General features: G+C 54.1%; 1 protein-coding gene across 1 annotated transcript; it reads left to right on the top strand.

The window, feature by feature from the left end:
* The first annotated feature begins 1,568 nt into the window (after positions 1-1,568).
* Positions 1,569-20,885, top strand: LOC100082416 (organic solute transporter subunit alpha-like). Its single transcript, XM_029079647.2, has 8 exons — positions 1,569-1,647; positions 5,943-6,094; positions 6,956-7,029; positions 10,752-10,910; positions 12,272-12,383; positions 13,023-13,169; positions 19,290-19,395; positions 20,698-20,885. The coding sequence occupies exons 1-8, from the start codon at positions 1,569-1,571 to the stop codon at positions 20,865-20,867; spliced, it is 999 nt and encodes a 332-aa protein (XP_028935480.1). The 3' UTR covers positions 20,868-20,885.
* Positions 20,886-21,610: the final 725 nt, after the last annotated feature.

Here is a 21,610-nt window from a genome sequence, read left to right as displayed (position 1 = left end):
GAGGAGCGGGGATTAGAACCCGCGTCCTTCTCACTCCCAGGCCCGTTTTCCACCCACTAGGCCGCACGGCTTTTCCGTCGCGCACGGTGCGATCGAAGGATGGATCTGGAATCGATCCTTTCGGCCACACGTGTCCAAGAGGGAGGATTGAGAGAAGCAGCGTGGCTCAGTGGAAAGAGCACGGGCTTTGGAGTCAGGGCTCATGAGTTCGAATCCCGGCTCTGCCACTCGTCGGCTGTGTGAGTGTGGGCGAGTCACTTAACTTCTCCGTGCCTCAGTTCCCTCATCTGTAAAATGGGGATTAAGATTGTGAGCCCCACGTGGGACAACCCGATTCCCCTATGTCCACCCCGGCGCTTAGAACAGTGCTCGGCACATAGTAAGCGCTTAACAAATACCAACATTATTATTATTATTAGGATTTCCCCGTCGACGGCGTCCCAGAAAACAAAGCGGGATCCGACTCCCCCTCTAGACTGTAAACCCAGTGTGGGTGGGGAACAAGTCCGCCGACTCCGTCGTACTCTCCCAAATGCTTAGCGCGGTGCCCCGCACACGGTAAAACGCTCGATAAATGTGGGGCCTAGTGGAAAGAGCCCGTATCTCCCCCGGCGCTTAGAACGGTGCTCTGCACCTAGTAAGCGCTTGACAGACACCGACATTATTATTATTATTATTAATATTATTATGTGCCATCGATGCCCGTCTATTGGTTTCGGCTTGTCTTCCGTCTCCCTTCCTCTCGACCTTGAGCCCATGGTTGGGTGGGGATGGTCTCCATCTGTGGTTGAATTGGGCTTCCCAAGAACTTAGTACGGCGCCTGTACGCACGGTACACACGCGGAGCACACACGGTACACACGCACGCACGGTATACACACAGTAAGCGCTCGAACGAGGACCCTCGTGGTTATTCTTATTATCTAAGGAATAAGAATACAGGAGGCGCTCCACGGGGACGACCGAATGAATGAAATGAGAAGAAGAAGAAGAAGAAGAATGTTGGCATTTGTTAAGCGCTTACTATGTGCAGAGCGCTGTTCTAAGCGCCGGGGGGGAATGAGGTTGTCCCACGTGAGGCTCCCGGTCTTCATCTCCATTTGACAGATGAGGTCACTGAGGCCCAGAGAAGCTAAACGTTGGTATTTGTGAAGCGCTTACTACGTGCAGAGCGCTGTTCTAAGCGCCGGGGGAGACCCGGGGGACTCAGGTGGTCCCACGTGGGGCTCCCGGTCTTCATCCCCATTTGACAGATGAGGGAACCGAGGCCCAGAGAAGTGAAGCGACTCGCCCACGGTCACACGATGGACGGATCGATTGATCATCGAAGCCGGGCCCCGCCCACCGGGGCCGGACCGCGCGCCGATAGGCCGGGCCCCCGCGGCCGCAGCCAATCAGCGCGCTCGGAGGACCCCGGCCCCGCCCCCCCGGTTCCCACGGTCCCGCCGGAGCGGGGCAGCGGTCGAAAGGGGAGGAGGGACCGTCGACCGATGGCTTAGTCGATCGATCGGCCGGTGCTACGTACTGAGCGCCCCCGTACTGTACGGACGGCTGGGCGGAGGCCGGGAATGGAAGACGCGAGGAACGCCACCCGGGAGTCGGCCTGCCAAGCCCGCCAGGCGCCCTTCTCCGGGACCCTGTTGCAAAGTAAGTTTTGCAGCGGCCCCGAAGAGAGATTCTCCCCCGTCCCCCCCCCCCCCATCCGTACCGTTAGGATTCTCGTCTGTCCGCCTCCCCCGTCAGAGCCCGTCAAAGGGCAGGGGCCGTCTCTCTCTGTTACCGATCTGGCCGTTCCAAGCGCTCAGTACAGTGCTGTGCACATAGTAAGCGCTCAATAAGTACTATTGGATGAATGAATGGATTCTCCCCAGTATTACCGGGCTGCCGTCTCATGGGGATCTAGGCTCCATTGACAGCCCGATCTGTTCTGGTTGCCTTGAAGAGAGATTCTCCCCTCCTCCTCCTCCTCCTCCTCCGCTTCGCCCCCTCGTCGATACCTTCGTTATCATTCCCGTTATTAGCGGGGTGCCGGCTTCTGGGGATCGAAGCTCGATCGACATCCCCGTCTTCTTTGGTTGCCTTGAAGAGAGATTCTCCCCTCCTCCTCCTCCTCCGCTTCGCCCCCTCGTCGATACCTTCGTCATCATTCCCGTTATTACCGGACTGCCGTCTTCTGGGGATCCACTGACAGCCCGATCTTTTTCGGTTGCCTTGAAAAGAGATTCTCCCTCCCCTCCTCCTCTACTTCGCCCCCCCCCCCCCCCCGATACTATTATTATTATTCCCAGTATCACCGGGCTGCCGTCTCATGGGGATCTAGACTCCGTTGACCTCCCGCTCTTTTTCGGTTGGCTTGATTTGGGGGGAGCCACTCTTCGGTCCGACACGTTCGTTTAATCGTATTTATCGAGCCGCTCGATATGTGCGGCTCGACATCCCGATCTTTTTTGGTTGGCCTGATTTTGGGCGAGCCACTTTTCGATCCGACACGTTCGTTTGATCGTATTTATCGAGCCGCTTGATATGTGCGGAGCACTGGGCCGAGCGCTCGGGAGAGTACAGGGCAGCAACAGACAGACACGTTCCCTGCCCACAGTGAGTTGACAGTACTGGGTCGGGGGAGACGGATACGAATAGAAATCAATAAACGGCAGATACGGCCGTAAGCGGCGGGGGGCCGGGAAGGGGGATGAATAAAGGGAGCGAGTCGCGGAGACGGAGAAGGGAGAGGGGGAGAAGAGGAAAGTGGGGCTTAATCAAGGAAGACCTCTTGGAGGAGATGGGCCTTCGATAAGTCTTCGAAGGGGGAGAGAGGAATAGTCTGTCGGATTTGAGGAGGGAGGGCGTTCCGGGTCAGGGGCGGGACGAGGGCGAGAGGTTGGCAGCGAGATGGAGGAGACGGAGGCACCGGGGGATGGTTGGCGTTAGAGGAGCCAAGTGTGCGGGCTGGGTTGGAGTAGGAGAGTAACAGGGTGAGGTAGAGGGGAGAAAGTTGATTGACTGCCTTAAAAAGGATTGAGGAGTTTACCCTGTCTTTATTCCGCGCAAAGCATCAGCACGTCAGTGTCGCTGACTGCTCCCGTTGAAAATTAAAATGTAAAACTCTTGTAATGTAATTACATAAATCTGTAATTTAAGTATTCATGTATATTAATGTCAGTCTCCTCCTCTAGACTGTGATCTTGTTGTGGGCAGGGAATGTGTCTGTTTATTGCCTTATTGGACTCTCCCAAGCTCTTAGTACGTGGTCTGCACACAGTAAGCGCCCAATAAATACAATTGAATGAATGAATGAATACAGTGCATACAGTAGGCGCTCATTAAATATGATTGACTGATTGATTGAAAGAATAAAGATGGGCCGAATGTCCGAATGGCAACGTGAGATGAGATATTAAAGGATGTCTAGAATTCGGTGCATCTGTAAAATCGTCATTTTTCTTATTTCGATAACCTTTCTTGAAGAACGTGGGGACGAATGGACACCCCCCAAATCTCGTTAAATATATTTTGGAAGACGGAGTGATATTTCACCTTTTATCCGGACCGAAAGGTTAGTCGAACGATCATCTCCCTTTCCGTGAATGGCCGGACCTTTTCACCGGTGTAGTTTGGCGACTCATCTGTCTTTTCGTTCGCGCCTGGAACTTCTACGAGGTTTACATTTCAGAGAAGTAAGTTCGCCCCGATACCTGGCCAGGAGGCAGAAATTTGACCCCAAGAGAAGGGAGGGAACAAGTCAGATAAGGCACCCACGGGAAGGGATTGTGAAAGGAATTGATTCTCCTGCTGCACCGTTATCCCCACCTGTCTAGAGAGTCGGTCAACCAATCGATGGTATTTATTGAGCGCTTACTAGGTGCAGACTATTGTACAGAGCGTTCTGGAGAGGACAGTAAAAGAGAATTAGCCGACACGTTCCCTGGCCGTGACGAGCTGACAGTCTAGGGAATCATCTTAGTAGTTAAGACGGGACTGCGATGATTTCTTCCTTGGGTTGAGAGTGTCTTGTTTCCCTGATACCTTGGCTTGGACCAACTTGGGCAGCTAGCCTAGCAGGGGTGAAGTTTCGGGGTGTAGTTTAATCCCTCTAGACTGTAGATTTGTAGCCAGTCAGTCCATCGGTTGTATGGCTTGAGCGTTTACCGTGTGCGGAGCACTGTACCGAAGGCTCGGGAGCATGCGATATAACAGGTACATTCCCGGCCCACAAGGGAATGTGGCTGCCGATTCTGTCGTAGTGCTCGCCCAAACGTTTAGTACAGTGCTCGGCCCATAGCGAGCCCGTTGTTGGGTAGGGGTTGTCTCTATCTGTGGCCGAATGATACTTTCCAAGCGCTCAATAAATATGAATGAATGAACAGTCGGTGCTCAGTAAATACCACTGATTGAGCGATTGCTGTTGGATCGGAATTGTTATGAATACAGTGCTGTGCCTTTAATGGGTGCTCAGTGAATACGATTGATTGATTGATTGATTGATTGATTGGGACGAGCCCTTTGGGCAGCCGTGGAGAGGCAGTGCCTTGGTGGTGGTTTGCAGACGCTTAGGGGAAGGTGGGTAACTTCTCCTGGCCAGACGACAACTATTTTGTCTCCCTGCTTGGTTTGCTACTCCTGCTGTGAGTCCAGTTCAGATAGCCTAAGGATCACTCCTTCATTCAATCGTTATATTAATTGTATTTATTGAGCGCTTACTTTGTGCCAAGCGCTGTACTAAATGCTCATTTATTGAGCGCTTACTGTATGCATAGCACTATACTAAGCATTTGGGAAAGTCCCAGACAACAGTAAACAGACATCAACAGGATGTAGTCCTGGTTGGGGATGGAGGTTTTTCGTTGGTTTGTTTGATTTTTATGGTATTTGTTCAGCACTTACTACGCACCGGGCACTGTATTAAGCACTGCGGTTAGATACAAACTGATCGGGTCGGACACAGTCCGTGTCCCACCTGGGGCTCGCGGCTTTAATCCCCATTTTACAGAAGAGCCGAACTGAGGCACAGAGAAGTGAAGTGACTAGCCCGAGGTCTCACAGCAGCCAAGTCGCGGAGCCGGGATTGGAACCCGGATCCTGCCGACTCCCAGACCACGGTGGTTTTGCCGCTGTTTCCCCCCTGGGAGGAGAAAAGGGGGTCAGGCAACATTTTGTAGCTCTTGGGGTCCGGGGGATATCTGGAATAACGGAGGCCTCGGAGAGTTGAGGACTCGGTCAACGAATCCTTGGTAAACCGGCCTAAACTAACAGTCTGACACGGATTGTCTTTTATCTTAAATTGCTTTCTTCTCCATGGGGATTGGGAGAGAGAGGGAAAATCCCTGGAAAATCAATTAGCGAGTCAAAAAGTGGTGTATATCGAGTGTTTCCCTCGTGCGGATCAGTCTTCATTTCATTCAGTCGTATTTATTGAGCGTTTACTGTGTGCGGAGCACTGTAGTAAGCGTTCGCGAGAGTGCCGTACAAAAATAAGCGGACTCATTTCCTGCCCACAAAGAGCTGGCGGTCTACAGCCTTCGTAGGTGTTTGGGAAAGTGAAATAAAATAGATTGGGTAGACGCGATCCGGGACTACCGGGAGCTTATAGTCTCCCCGAAAAATAACACCGTATCTGTTACTGGCGGATCAAGCAGTCCAAAAAAACTAAAGGTAAAAATGGTTCCGATTTCACCCCCTCTTCCATTCATTCAGTCGTATTTCTTGAGCTCCTACGGTGTGCAGAGCCCTGTACTAAGCGCTCGGCCCTGTACTAAGCATTCTTTCCACACTTATCGACGCTGGGGTATTGATTTACTGTATCGAGTTGTATAAAGACGATTGATTGATTAACAAGTGCCGGGCTTCAGTGTAATTAGGATCAATTTCACTTGGGGTTGTGGGAATCCCTCAAGATCTTCCCTGGGCAGTGTATGCATCTCATCTCTCCGCCCATTTCTTTGCAGGTCTCGATCTCAAAGGGAGATATCTGTTTGCCACCTTAACCTTAATGACTCTGGTCGCATACCTGGTGTTTCTAGAGGAAGTCTTCTATATCTACAGGAAAATCCCCCCCTCTAAAAGATCCATTTTCATTTGGATCAATGCATCGTCACCGGTAAGAAGAAGATAGACAAAGAACCGCTGGGTAGGCGTCATTTTTTTTTTTAAAATGGTACACGTTAAGCGCTTACTGTGTGTCGAACCCTGTTCTAAGCGCTGCGGTAGGTTGATTAGGTCGGACGCAGCCCCCCGTCTCGCTTGGGGCTCACGGTCTAAGTAGGAGGGAGAGCAGGTATCGGATCCCCGTTTTACAGTTGAGGAAACTGAGGCACAGAGAAGCGACTCGCCCAAGGTCACGCAGCAAAGTGGCAGAGCCAGGATTAATAATAATATTGATAATAATAGTATTTGTTAAGCCCCTACTACGTGCCAGGCACTGTCCTAAGCACTGGGGTGGATACAAGCAAATAGCTTGAGAAGCAGCGTGGCTCAGTGGAAAGAGCACGGACTTTGGAGTCAGGGCTCATGAGTTCGAATCCCGGCTCTGCCACTTGTCGGCTGTGGGACTGTGGGCGAGTCACTTAACTTCTCTGTGCCTCAGTTACCTCATCTGGAAAATGGGGATGAAGACCGTGAGCCCCACGTGGGACGACCTGATTCCCCTATGTCCACCCCAGCGCTTAGAACGGTGCTCGGCACATAGTAAGCGCTTAACAAATACCGACATTATTATTATTATTATTAGGGTAGGACACAGTCTCCGTCCCCATCTGACAGACGAGGTAACGGAGGCCCGGAGAAGTGACGTGACTGGCCTGAGGTCACGCCGCAGACCAGAGGAGTCGGAATTAGAACCCAGGTCCCCCGACTCCCAGGCCCGCACTCCGTTCTCCAGGCCGCGCTGCTTCTCATGGGAGACGCTCCCGTGGTCTGTGCCCTCCCACCATTCCCTGCCTCTGTGTGTCTGTCTGTGCAGGTGATAGCTTTGACCTCGTGCTTGGGCATGTGGATTCCACGCGCCACCATGTTCACGGACTTCGCCGCGGGAGCGTACGTATCGGTCGGCTTTCGGGGATTTTACCCTTCCTTTCTTCGGGAATAATAATAATAATAATGATAACGATGGTATTGGTGAAGCGCTTATTATCTGCCGAGCACTGTTCTAAGCGCTGGGGGAGCTACAGGTTTCTCACGTTGTCCCAAGTGGGGCTCACAGTGTTCATCCCCATTTTGCAGAGGAGGAAACTGAGGCACAGAGAAGCGAAGCGACTCGCCCCAGGTCACACAGCTGACAAGTGGCGGAGCCGGGATTAGAACCCACGTCTGGGCTCTTTCCACCAAGCCACGCTCCTTCTCGGTAGTAAATAATCATGGTACCAAGCGCTTCTTATGTTTCAAACGCTGTACTAAGCGCCGGGGTAGACATGAGATAGGTTGGACGCCTTCCCCGTGGCGATCACGGTCTAAACAGGAGGAGGAACGGGTATCTAATCCCTGTTTTACGGCTGAGGAAATTGAGCACAGAGAGTTTTTTTATAATAATAATTACGGTCTCGTTAAGCGCTTATGTGCAAGCACTGTTCTAAGCACTGGGTGGCATTTGTTAAGCGCTTACTATAGAATAATAATCATAATTGTTGTGTCTCTTAAGTGCTTAGTATTTCCAAGCACTATATTTAGCACAGGGGTGGATACAGGCAAATAGGGTAAGACACAATCCCTGTCCCGCGTGGGGCTTACAGTCCCGATCCCCATTTTACAGACGAGGAACTGAGGCCCAGAGAAGTGAAGTGACTTGCCCAGGGTCACACTGTCGAGCACCGTTCTCGACACCGCGTGGTAGCTACAGGTTTATTGGGTCGGACCCGGCGCCGGCCCCACGTGGGGCTCACGGTCTAAGCAGGAGGGGGGAGTGCATCCCCATTTCGCAGTGGAGGAAACGGAGGCACAGAGAAGTCGGGTGACTCACCCGAGGTCACACAGCCGGCGAGGGACTGAGGCAGGATTGGAACCCCGGCCCCCCGACTGCCAGGCCTGTGCTCTTTCCCCTAGGCCACGTCGCTTCTATCTCTCTCTGATCCCGCTCTCAAACCCCATCCCATTTCCCGGAGAGGGTCGAGAGCATCTGTGGCAGTTTTATCTCGGTGGCCCAAGTCTGAGGTGAGCCGGTAGCGAGCTCTCGGCTCTCCCTGAGCGCGGGGGTGGCGTTCTTGGGAGAACCCGTGAGGGGAGCAGCACGGTGGAGAGGCTAGAGCCCGGCTCTAGGAGTCAGAAGGTCATGGGTTCTAATGCCGCTCTGCCACGTGCCTTCTGTGCGATCTTGGTCGAGTCACGTCACTTCTCTGGGCCTCAGTCGCCTCCTCCGTAAAATGGGGGCAAAGACCGTGAGCCCTACGCGGGACGGGCCTGGGTCCCGCCCGATTTGCTCGTATCCACCCCAGCGCCTCAGTAGAGTGCCTGGCACACGGTAAGCGCTAAACAACACCGTAATGATAATGATAATTGCCGTCTCTTCTCCTGAGCAACGTCGCGGCTTAGTGGGTAGAGCCCGGGCCTGGGAGTCAGAAGGACCTGGGTTCTCGTCCCGTGTCTGCTGCACGACGGGGTCACTTCACTTCTCTGAGCCTCAGTTTCCTCATCTGTAAAATGCGGATTGAGACTGCGAGCCCCCTGTGGGACAGGGACCGTGTCCACCCTAATTAACTTACAGCTACCCCAGAGGTTAGAACGGTGCTCGACACACGGTCCGCGCTCAACAAGTACTTTAAATAATAATAATTATTATTCTGTCGCCTCGCCGTGTCGTCTGCAGGCAGACGCGGGCGGTGGGAAGAGCTCTGCCTCATTGGTCCGCCGATTTCTAGCGTGGTGGCGAGCAGTAAACACGCAAACGCTCAGTACGGTGCTCTGCACACAGTGAGCGCTCAATAAAAAGGGTAGAATGAACGAATCATGGGAGGACGTGAACACGTGTTATTGGAATGTCTTCTTCCCCCTCTAGATCGGAAGCTCTCTGTGGTCAGGGAATGTTTCTTCCGACTCTGTTCTATTGTACCCTGCCGAGCGCTCAGTACAGGGCTCTGCATTCATTCCTTCGGTCCTATTTATTGAGTGCTAACTGTGTGCAGAGCACCGTACTGTGCCTTCGGAAGGGAATAATAGAATAATAGACACATTCCCCCTCCACAGCGAGCTTTCACCCAGTAAGTGCTCCACAGATACCACTGATCGATTAATTGATGGAATTAATTTTCACATCTAGACTGTAACCTCACTGTGGGTAGGGAACGCATCTCCCGACTCTGTTCTCCTTTACTCTCCCAAGCGATAAGCGCTCGATGAATAGCGTGGATTGAATTTTCACGTTGATTTTTCACATCGAGCCCGGAAGCTCGTTATGGGCGGGGGACGTTTCTACCGACTCTGTTATATTGCACTCTCCCAAGCCGTCGGTACAGTGTTCCGCACACGGTGAGCGCTCGGTAAACACCACTGATCCATCGACGGATAGATCGGACCAACCCTCGGCTCTTCACGGCCTGGCTACTTCGGCTCTGTCTTGCGGCAGTCTCACTGCCCACTGACGCCTTCTTCCGAAGACGCGGGGAAAAATCGGAGGAGGAGAAATTCGGACTTGTCGTTTCCGGAAAGGGTTTGGCAGCGGAGGGTGTAGAAAATATCGAATAAAGAGAAGTTCTGGATTATCTGCAGATCTTGACGATCCAGCCTGCCCTTGCTTCCTATTCAAGCGAGAGGCCGGACGGAAAGAGCTCGGAACCGAAGCCGAGACGCCTGGGTTCGAGTCCCAGCTCTGCCATTTGCTTGCTGGGTGTCTTTGGGAAAGTCCCAACCTCTCTGAGCCTCAGTTTCCTCATCTGTAAAATGGAGAGAATAATAATAGCAGTAATAATAATGGTATTTATTAAGTGCTTACTATGTGCCAAGCCCTATTCTAAGCTCTGGGGGAGATGTAAAAAAATGGGGATTGAAAAATGTGAGCCCCACGAGGGACAATCTGTTTACCCTGTATCTACCCCAGCGCTTAGAACAGTGCTCTGCAGATAGTGAGCGCTTAGCAAACCACCATAATTATTATTATTATAAAAGGTAATCAGGTAGTCCCGTGTCAGGCTCACAGTCTTAATTCCCATTTAAAGATGAGGTCAGTGAGACGCAAAGTGAAGTGACTTGCCCAGAGGCACACGGCTGACAAGAGGCGGGGCCGGGATTAGAACCCACAGCCTCTGACTCCCAAGCCCGGGCTCTTTCCCCTGAGCCACACTGCCTCTGCTCACCTTCACAGATTCTGTGAAGACAAAAATGAGGCAAGCGATACGGAAGCGACTTGGAGAAATAGAAGAGCTCCATAAATTCAAGGGAGTATTATTATCCTCAGCTAAACCCCCCACGGGCCGCACATCGCAATAATAATAATGATCATCATGGTACTTGCTAAACCCTTACTCTGAGCCGGGAACTGTTCTAAGCGCTGGGGTGGATGCACGTTAATCAGGTTGGACACAGTCCCTGTCCCCCCGCGAGGCTCACGCTCAATCCCCACTGTACAGATGGGGTAACTGAGGCCCAGAGAAGTGAAGTGACTTGCCCAGGGCCACACAGCAGACACGTAGCGGAGCCGGGACTAGAACCCGGCTCCCTCTGACTCCCAGGCCGATGCTAAGTCACACCGCTCCTCCGTGTACACACACACACACACACAGGTACACAACCGCTTCCTCTCGCGTTGTCCGACGGCCTGTTTCCTCTGTTAGTTTTTTTGCCATTGTGATCCACAAGTTCCTGCTGATGATGATTAAAGAATGTGGCGGTCAGAAGATGTTCCTCAGGCGATTCCAACCCGGGCGATTCAAGATCAGCACAGGTCCCTGCTGCTGCTGCTGTTTCTGTCTCCCTCTTCCTCACATCACCAGGTGAGTCTTCGCCCAACGTGTAAGAGAAGCCGGGGCTCAACGCCGGGCCCGGTTATCGTGGCGAGAGGAGGGGTGGCCTGGTGGGTTGAACACAGGTGTCAGAAGGAGCTGGGTTCTAGTCCTGACTCTGGCCCCTGCCTGCTGGGTGACCTTGGCCAACTCGCTGCACTTCTCTCTGCCTTCCTTGTCGCATCTGGCAAACGCGGATTAAGTCTGTGAGGCCGGTGTGGGACAAGGACTGTGTCCTACGTGATTCGCACGTACCTACCTTCACGCTTAATATAGTGCCTGGCATATAGTAAGCACTTAACAGAGACCATAAGAAAAAATCAGTTCATCAGTGGTTTTTACTGTTTACTCTGTGGTTGCAAGATACAGACCAGCGTGTTTAGTGTTTGGAAAGGTTCAAGAGAGTAGACACGATCCCTGCCTTCGAGGAGCTCACAATCTAGTGGGGGAGGTGGATACAAAAATTTCGCCCTTATCATCGTCGGTGGAATTGAGCGCTCACTGTGCGCAGAGCACTTGGGAGAGTACGCTTCAGAGGAGTCGAAAGACATGTTCCTTACCCACAACAGACTTACGGTCTAGAGGGGGAGACAGACATTAATATAAACAAATCATTTATAATATATAATTTACAGATAGGTTCGTCGGTGCTCATAAATTTGTGATTAGTTAAGAGAAGAGGCAGAGTTTAAAGATGTCTACATTGCAGGGTGGAGGGAGGTTGTAAGTGAATACTTTTGGAGGTGAGGACTGAAATGTACAAGGGATTAGGGTGGGGAGAAGAGAGATCAGTCAGGGAGGGCTTCCTGGAGGTGGTGTGGGTTTTTTTTTTTAAGGGGGGCTTCTGGATAGGAAGCGGGGAGGGAGTCGAGGGAGTGGGGATGTGAGCAAGAGGTCAAAGGTGAAAGGGGCGAGAACGAGGCACGGGGCGTATTCTCCGTGGGACGGAGAAAGTGGGTCTGCCTGAGGATCCCTGCCTTTAGGGTCATCGTCAGGAGAATTCATCCTCGCCGCATTCCCCCTTCCAAAGGCCGGTCTGGAGGCCGTCTGACGAACTGCTGGTTTGCGTGGCCCAGTGGCTAGAGCCCAGGCCAGGGAGTCACTGGACGTGGGTTCTAATCCCGGCTCCTCCACCTGTCGGCTGTGCGCCCTCGGGCAAGTCACTTCACTTCTCTGGGTCTCGGGTCCCTCGTCTGGAAAATGGGGATGAAGACTGCGAGCCCCATGTGGGACAGGCACCGTGTCCGACCCGGTTACCTTGTATCTACCCCAGAACCTAGAAGGGTGCTTGGCACATAATAAGCGCTTAACAAATACCACGATTGATTATTCTGATTTCTTTGCCCCGCCAGTGGATCGCTGTTTTGGCTGAAGGTGGGAACGTTCCAGCTGGCTCTCCTGCAACCCGTGCTAGTCCTCCTGGCCATCGTGCTCTGGACCAACGGGACCTACAGCCTCTCTGACGTAAGGCCGCTCTGAGGGGGACGGAGAGAGCCGGGGCCGGGGGGGGGGGGGGTCACCTCGGGGCCGGCTCCAGGTCAGCCGTATTTATTGAGCGCTCACTGTGTGCCGAGCGCCGTACTAGGCCCTTGGGAGGGTCCGGTAGAAGAGACACGGTCCCTACCCACATCGAGCCGGGAGGCAGACGTTAATAGAAAAAGATAAATGATAATAACCGTGGTATTCGTTAAGTGCTTACTGTGTGCCGGTCACTGTACTAATGGGCTAGAAACACATTTGTCAGGTTGGATGCAGTCCCGGTCCGCCATGGGGCTCCCAATTCTGAGCCCCGTTTTCCAGATGAGGGGATCTGCGGCCCAGAGAAGCCAAGCGCCTTGCCCCAGGTCACACGGCGGCCGAGCGGGGATTAGAAAACACGTCTCTCCGCCTCCTGGGCCCGGGCTCTAGCCACTAGGCTACGTTGGACATAGGTGCCGTGGGTCAGGGGTGATCTTGGGGGCCACCAGCCGGGAGGATGGAGGAAGGGGGGGTTAGGAAGCGAAGGCGGCCACGGCGGTCGGGCGTTTTCAGGGCCGGGGATGGCGAGGCTCGGCGGCCACCCCGGGCCGCAGGCCTCACGGCTCGGGCCTTGGGCCGTTGCAGTTGTCGCCCCGCGGGGCAGCGGTGTGGCTCGGCGGGCTCGGCGGCGTCCTCACCGTCGTCGCCCTGTGGCCCGTGGGAATCCTCTTCCATCACGTCCGAGGGCTCCTCGCCCACAAGAACATCAGCCCCAAGTTCGCCCTCTTCCAGGTGAGTCCCACCGCCCCAGGGCGAGAACTCGGTTCACGGCCCCGGACGCCCTTCTCCTCCCGGCTTCCGCTCCTCGCCCCGTGGCCCCACGGCCCCGGCTTCCGCCCCCCGGGGCCCGGAATCGACCCCGAGGCGGGGGGATGGACCCCGTGGTGGTGGGCCGGGTGGGATCTTCCCGTCGAAGTCCGACGGGAACGGTTTCGGTCGGGTCGCTCAGTCGGCCCGTCCGAGGCCCGAGCCCGGACGCTGCCGGATAATCGCGATGATAATGGTGTTGGTTAAGCGCTTGCTATGTGCCAAGCACCGTTCAGAGCGCTGGGGACGATACGAGATCGTGAGGCCGGACAGAGTCCCCGTCCCACCTCCGCCTCAGACAGAAACAGCTCACCATTGGCTTCAGGGAAGTCCATCCCCTTGTCCCCTTCCTCCTCACTTGGTTACTCGCCTCCTCCAGCCCAGCCCGCACACTCCGCTCCTCTAATTCCACTTTCTCACCGAGCCTCCGCCTCGCCTGCCTCGCCGCCGACCTCTCGCCCACGTCCTGCCTCTGGCCCGGACTGCCTTCCCTCTTCCCGTCCCCGTCTTTCGAAGCCTTCCCCGCCTAATCCCTCCTTTCCTCTTCTCCCACTCCCTTCTGCGTCACCCCGACCTGCTCCCTTTCTTCATCCCCTCCCTCCCGGCCCCACAGCACTTACGTCCAGATCTGTCATTTATTGTTTTATATGAATGCCTGCCTCCCCCTCTAGGCTCTGATCTCGTTGTGGGCAGGGAATGAGTCCGTTTATTTTTATATTGTACTCTCCCAAGCGCTTAGTCCAGTGCTTTGCGCACAGTAGGGGCTCGATAAGTAGGTTTGAACGAATGCTCTGCATACAGTGAGCGCTCGATAAATACGAGCGACGGGCTATGTGGGAGCACAGTTTAATTAGGAGGAAGTAGGATTTAGCCCCGATTTTTCAGTTGAGGAAACTGAAACTCAGAGAAGATGTATTTTTTAAGCGCTTACTATTCGCAGAGCACCGTTCTAAGCGCTGGGGGAGATACAGGGTCATCGGGTCGTCCCGCGTGAGGCTCACGGTTAATCCCCACTTTACAGATGAGGTAACTGAGGCACAGAGAAGTGAAGCGACTCGCCCACGGTCACCCAGCTGACGGGTGGCAGAGCCGGGAGTCGAACCCGTGACCTCTGACTCCGAAGCCCAGGCTCTTTCCACTGAGCCACGCTGCTTCGGTGACCCGAGGTCACTGTGACCCAAGGTCACGCGGCAGGCAAATGGCTGAGCTGGGATTAGAACCCAGGTCCTTCCAGGCCCGGGCTCTAGCCACCAGGCCGTGCTGCTTCCCCCATGACTTTCTCACCGATACTTTGGTGTCCTTTCAAGTAAAGCTTCCCCCAGGGCTAAATCCATAACAGGCCGATCAAGAGGAGGCTCCATGTTTCTGCAAGCCCACGGTCTGCGACTCGAACCCAGATCTCCGGATGTGCGTGGCTCGGTGGAAAGAGCCCGGGCTTTGGAGTCAGAGGTCATGGGTTCGGATCCCGGCTCTGCCACTTGTCAGCTGTGTGACTTTGGGCGAGTCACTTGACTTCGCAGTGCCTCAGTTACCTCATCCGTAAAATGAGGATTAAGACTGTGAGCCCCACGTGGGACAACCTGATTCCCCCGTGTCTACCCCAGCGCTTAGAACAGTGCTCGGCACATAGCAAGCGCTTAACAAATGCCAACGTTATTATTATTATTATTATTATTATTATTATTCAGTTTATTCAGAGTCTCCCTTGCCGAGGGCGTGGTTTCTTTTCGAACTGGCCTAATAACGTTCAGGCCCCGGGTTCGAGATTGAAGGTAGGTACGGGTGGATTCTGATGTGTAGTCGGACTTGTCGGCGGTCAATAAAAGCCTCAGATTCTGCAAGTCCGGAACGTGGACAGAGCAGGTCTTAGCCCCGGCCGCTGCGGACGAGTTAAATTTTGGCCTCCGGTGTTCTGAGGATTTTTGTAGAAAAACGAACTCTTACTTTACAGCTTTCTAGTGGCTAGAGCCCGGGCTTGGGAGTCAGAAGGACCTGGGTTCTAATCCCGACTCTACCATTTCTCAGCCGTGTGACTTTGGGCATGTCACCTGGCTTCTCTGGGCCTCGGTTCCCTCATCTGGAAAATGGGGATTAAGACCGTGAGCCCCATGTGGGACCGGGACTGTCCAATCTGATCGGCTTACATCTACCCCGAAACTCGGTTCAGTGCCTGGCCCATAATAAGGACTTAATCCAAATACGGTAAAAAAGAGAATAAAACCCCGAACCCATAGAATGATAGTAGTTGTGCTGTCTATTAAGCGCTCACAATATGCTAAGCATCGGGGTAGGTATAATGCAGTCAGTTGAGACACAGTCCCTGCCTCTACCCGGGACTCACGGCCCGAGGCAGGGAGATGTTTAATTCTCATTTTACAGATGAGGAAACCGAGGCGAGGAGAAGTGAAGTGACTCGCCTCCGGACACTCAGCGGGCAAAAGGCGGTCCCGGCATTCGAACCCGGGTCTTCTGACTCTCAGACCCGGGCTCTACCCACTAGGCCACTTGCTTCCCCGCGTTTCTCTGCCCTTCTTTCCAAAATCTGGTGCTCGCTCCCCCTTCTCCCGTTAGACTTCAAAACCGACTCCCCTGCCCCGGAAAGGGCCCGGATTTATTATTCGAAGAAGCCGGGGGGTTTTTTTCTCCACGTCGGCGGATTGTCGGGAAGTGAGTTCCGGGCAGGGGAATTTTCAGGAAACCTCAGATCTTTTGAAAACTCATCCAAGAGCTTTGAGGGTCCGAGGGCGTGGTGGCTCGGCTTCCGTGAGCTGCCCACGGGAGGGACACGGTGAGATCCCCTTCCCCCGATTGACCTCGGAGGCGTGGTCGCTTCCCCCTTCTTCAGATGTCGTCGAATCGTTTCCGATCCGTAGCCGCTCCGTGGACGCACCCTCTCCCGAACGTGCCGTCTCCTGCCGTGAAGTCCTTCTCGTACGTTTGCTTTGCCGTGTGGCCTTGGGGGAGTCACTTCACTTCCCTGTGCCTCGGTTACCTCGTCTGTAAAACGGGGATGAAGACTATGAGCCCCACGTGGGACATGGACTGTGTCCGGATTGATTTGTTTACCTCCACCCCAGTGCTCAATAAAGTGCCTGGCACAGGGTAAAGACTTAATGAACACCGTAACTATCGTCATAGTTTGTACTGTAATACAGACAGTGCCGATTTGTACATTCCAAGCGCTTGGTCCAGTGCCCTGTACATAGTAAGCGCTCAATAAATACTATGGAATGAATGAATATTATCCTTCGAGTTTTCTTGGTACACAGACGGAAGTGGACGACCATTGAGAGGCAGCGTGGCTCAGTGGAAAGAGCACGGGCTTGAGAGTTAGAGGTGCTGCGTTCTAATCCCGGCTCTGCCACTCGTCAGCTCTGTGACCCTGGGCCACCTCACTTCCCCGTGCCTCACCTACCTCATCTGCAAAATGGGGATTAAGACCGTAATAATGATATAATGATATGATAATTTAATGATACATAATATATATTATATAATATAATGATGTAATAATGATAATGATGGCACTTGTTAAGCGCTTACAGTGTGCAAAGCACTGTTTTAAGCGCGGGGGAGGATAGAAAGTAATCAGGTTGTCCCACATGGGGCTCCCGGTCTCAATCCCCATTTTACAGATGAGGTAACTGAGGCACAGAGAAGTTAAGCGACTTGCCCAAAGTCACACAGCTGGCAAGCGGTATCTACCCCAGCGCTTAGAACAGTGCCTGGCACACGGCAGGCACTTAAGAAATGCCGTCGTGATGATCACCATCGCCGTCTTCAAGGCGGTAAATGTTGAGTCTCCGCCGTTCTCTTGGATCGATGTCTTGATGACGTGATCGTCTGCCCCCGACTCTTTCCCGCGCCACTGCCGGCCACCGCTGGTCACGTTCCTCCAGGCCTTTAAAATGGGAGGGCCAGAGAGGGCAACCTGGCCGAGGATCCCAAGCGCTGGGGTAGACGGGAGATAATCAGACGAGGCCCCGCTCCCGTCCCTGATGAGGTTCACAGTCTAAAAGCGAGGGAGAACGGGCATTTAATCCCATCCGTGCGACTGAGGAAACTGAGCCCCAGAGAGGGCCCGTGGCCCGCCGCGGGTCACACGGCGGGCGAGGAGCGGGGACTAGAACCCGGCAGCGTGGCCCAGGTGGAAGAACCCGGGCCTGGGGGTCAGAAGACCTGGGTTCTAATTCCGGCGCTGCCCCTTGCCCAGGGCGCCACCTTGGGCCAGTCGCTTCACTTCTCCGGGCCTCAGTTATGGCATCTGGAAAATGGGGATTAAGACTGCGAGTCCCGTGTGGGCCGGGGACCGTGTCCAACCCGTTTAGCTTGCAGCTATCCCGGTGCTTAGTACGGTGCCTGGCACAGAGTAAGCGCCTTTCGAATGCCATTAAAAAATCCACCAAAAAAACCCTGGTCTAATGACGCGTGGTCCTGTGCTCTTTCCACGAGACCACACCGATTCCTTTTCTCTTCATAATTAAGAAGGATTGGGGTGAAACTAGAGCGGACAAAGGAAGGAAGGGACTGTAATCGTCGACAGCAGGACAAGAGAAATAGAAGCAGCGTGGCTCGGTGGAAAGAGCCCGGGTTTAGGAGTCAGAGGTCACGGGTTCTAATCCCTGCTCCGCCACCGTCAGCTGCGTGACTTTGGACGGGGTCCCTTCGCTTCTCGGTGCCTCAGCGACCGCATTATTATTATTAACAAGAGCGGCCAACGGAATATCGATGCCTGTTTACGTTTCCACGTCTCTCTCCCCCCTTCTAGACTGTAAGCCCGGTGTGAGCGGGGATTGTCCCTATTGCTGAATTGTACTTTCCAAGTGCTTAGTACGGCGCTCTGCGCGCAGTGAGCGCTCGACAAATACCATCGAATGAATGAATGAATGACTGAATGAATGAAACGCCTTACCATCGGCTATAAGCCTTCAATCCCCTTGCCGGCGCCTTCCTCGCCTCGCCGCTCTCTTACTCCAGTCCAGCCCGCGCATTTCTCTCCTCTAATTCCGACCTTCTCACCGTCCCTCCATCTCCTCCATCTTGCCGCCGACCTCCCGCCCACGCCCTCCCTCCTCATATCCGCCAGACGATGACTCTCCCCCGCTTCAGAGCATTATTATTATTATCTCCTCCGAGAGGCCTTCCCTGACTAAGCCCTCCTTTCCCCTCCTCCCACTCCCTTCCGCGTCGCCCTTGCGCTGGGATTTGCTCCCTTTCTTCACCCCGGGCCCGCGGCACGTGTGTCCGTATCCGTCGTTTATTCCTTTATATTACGCTCTGTCTGCCTCTCTAGACAGTAAACTCACTGTGGACAGGGAATGCCTTTACCAAGTCTGTTATACTGTACTCTCCCGAGTGCTCGCCGTGGTGCTCTGCACACAGCGAGCGCTCAATAAATGAGATCGAACCACCGATGGGAGTAACGGTAGTAGTTATAACGGACTGCGGTGGGAATTCATCGGGGTCACGAGCTCCGTTAGATCACAAAACTCCTTGAGGTCAGGCATCGTAAATCTTGCTCCCGTCGTATCTTCCCAAGCGCTCAGCGCATCATCCTCATCGTCGTCGGCTGGCCGTGGGCAGGGAACGTGTCCGTTATAGCGTTCTGTCGTCCCCTCCCAAGCGCCGAGTACAGTGCTCGGCGCGCAGTCAGCGCTCAATTGATGCGATTGATCGATTGATCCGTGCTATTTGCGAGGGCTTACTAGGTCCAGAGCACCGCTTGATCGATCGCTGAACGATCGGGGAGATGGAACAGGGAAAGCAGCGTGGCCTGGCGATGGAGCGGCGGCCTGGAGTCAGAATCTCCCTTCTGCCCCTTGTCTGCCCTGTGACCTTGGACAGGTCATTTCACTTCCCTTTGCCTCAGTGATCTCAAATGAGGATGAAGACTGTGAGCCCCAGGTGGGGCAGGGACCGTAGTCCAACCCGATCCACTTGGCGCGTAGTAAGTGCCTAACGAAATACCGTAAAAAATGGAGATATCCCTCCTGGACTGTCGCGCTACTGACGTCCCCTTCTTTTTCGGCGCCTGTCTCTCCGCAGTTTTGCCTCCTTCTGAACCACCTCCAGTCAGCCGTCTTCAACGTCCTAGCTATGGTCGGGACCATCACCTGCTCGCCGCCTCTTTCCCCGTCATCGAGAGGAGCACGTATGTGGTTTTTTCTTTTACCGGAGGTGTTTACCCGGATTGCTCTAGGGCGTCGTTATTGGACATTTGACTGAGCCCCGCAGACACACACCCCAACACACTCCCCGGACGAGACGCGGGATGAGTCGGAGACACATCGATCGCTCGTGTTTATTGAGCTCTTAGAGCGTGCAGAGCACTGTACTAAGCGCTCGGGAGAGTAAATCCCGGCTCAGCCGCTTGTGAGCCGTGCGACTCTGGGCAAGTCACTTGACTTCTCCGCGCCTCAGTTCCCTCATCAGTAAAATGGGGATCAAGGCTGTGAGTCCCACGTGGGACACCTGATTACCTTGTACGAAGAAGAATAATAATAATAATGTTGGTATTCGTTAAGCGCTGGGGGAGATACAGGGTAATCGGGTTGCCCCCCGTGGGGCTCACACACTTTTAATCCCCATTTCACGGATGAGGGAACTGAGGCACGGAGAAGTGAAGCGACTCGCCCACGGTCCCGCAGCTGACAAGTGGCAGAGCCGGGAGTCGAACTCATGACCTCTGACTCCGAAGCCCAGGCTCTACCCCAGCGCTTAGAATAGCGCTTGGCACATAGTAAGCGCTTAACAAATACCATCACTATCACTATTATTATTATTATTATTGCCCCCAACCCTCTCAACGGCCCCGCCAGACTGTAAACTCATTGCGTGCAGGGAATGTGTCTGTTATATTCTTCTACTGTCCTCTCCCAACTGCTTAGTAATAATGGTAACAGTGTTGGTATCGGTTAAGCGCTTACTATGTGCGGAGCACTGTCCTAAGCGCTGGAGTAGATACAGGGTCATCGGGTCGTCCCACGCGAGGCTTACAGTCTTAATCCCCATTTTACAGATGAGGGAACTGAGGCCCAGAGGAGTGAAGTGACTTGCCCACAGTCAGTTGACAAGCGGCAGGGCTCTGCACACAGTAAGCGCTCAATATATACCCGACGGAGGACAGGTCTGGATAAAACCTGGGCCCGGGAGACAGAGAGCCACATCTCCGAATCAGCGAATCGGTCGGTCACCCCTACTGATTGAGTGCCTCTTTTAATCCCGGCTCCGCCACTTGTCTGCCGTGTGACTGTGGGCAAGTCACTTCACTTCTCTGGGCCTCGGTGATCTGGAAAATGGGGATGAAGACTGTTTCTGTCCGTCCCAGCGCTTAATCCAGTGGCTGGCCCATAGTAAACGCTTCAAAAATGCCACCGGCATCATCCCGATGATTATTTATCCGCTTCTCAGTCTCCCCCGGTTCTCTTCCTCCCCGCCCCCCTCCCCGCTCCAGAAATGAACCAGCAGCTCCTCATTACGGAGATGTTCCTCATCACGCTGGCGTCGAGGGTCGTCTACAGGAAGCGCTACCGCGATCTGGACCCCCCCGGCGATCCGGACCCGGGCAGCCGGACCCCCGGCCCGACCGACCCGGCCGGGGGAGGTGGTTCTCCGCCCCTTTAGACGTCCACCCGCGGGACGTAGCCGCCCCCCCCCCCCCCACCCCGTTGGCCGCGGGATCGTGGCTCAGCGGCAAGAGGCCGGGCTCGGGAGCCAGAGGACGTGGGTTCTAATCCCGGCTCTGCCACTCGTCCGTTGGGTGACCTCGGGCCAGTCGCCTAACTTCTCTGCGCCTCGGTTCCCTCATCTGGAAAATGGGGATTAAGACTGTGAGCCCCCCGAGGGACAACCTGATTACCTTGTATCTACCCCAGCGCTTCGAACAGTGCTTGGCGCATGGTGAGTGCTTAACAGATACCATCGTTATTATTATTACGGTCAGTCCCGAGTGGTCAAGCTGGTTGACTCCTCCCTCCCGCCCCCACAGCGCTGATGTCCATATCTGTCATTTATTGATTTCTGTTGACGTCCGTCACCCCCCTCTAGGCTGTAAGTTGGTTGTGGGCAGGGAAAGTGTCTGTTTATCGTTCTGTTTTACTCTCCCAAGCGCTTAGTACAGTCCTTTACACACAGTAAGCGCTCACTAAAGGCGACTGAATGAACGGTGGCCAAGATGCGCCCGGAGACCCAGAGGGGCTGTTGGAACCTGCCTCTTCCCTAGCCCTTGTGGGTCAGTCACTCAGTCGTATTTTTTGAGCGCTTACTGTGCGCCGGGCCCTGTACTGAGCGCTTGGGAGAGGACAACGAAACAATAAATAGACGCAATCCCGCCCATAGCGAGCTCACAGTCCAGAGGGGAGGACCAA

This window comes from Ornithorhynchus anatinus, chromosome 15, assembly GCF_004115215.2.
Source record: "Ornithorhynchus anatinus isolate Pmale09 chromosome 15, mOrnAna1.pri.v4, whole genome shotgun sequence".
Taxonomy (NCBI): Eukaryota; Metazoa; Chordata; class Mammalia; order Monotremata; family Ornithorhynchidae; genus Ornithorhynchus; species Ornithorhynchus anatinus.
The sequence above is the reverse complement of the archived record's forward strand: the minus strand, read 5'-3'. Positions and strand labels throughout refer to the sequence as shown.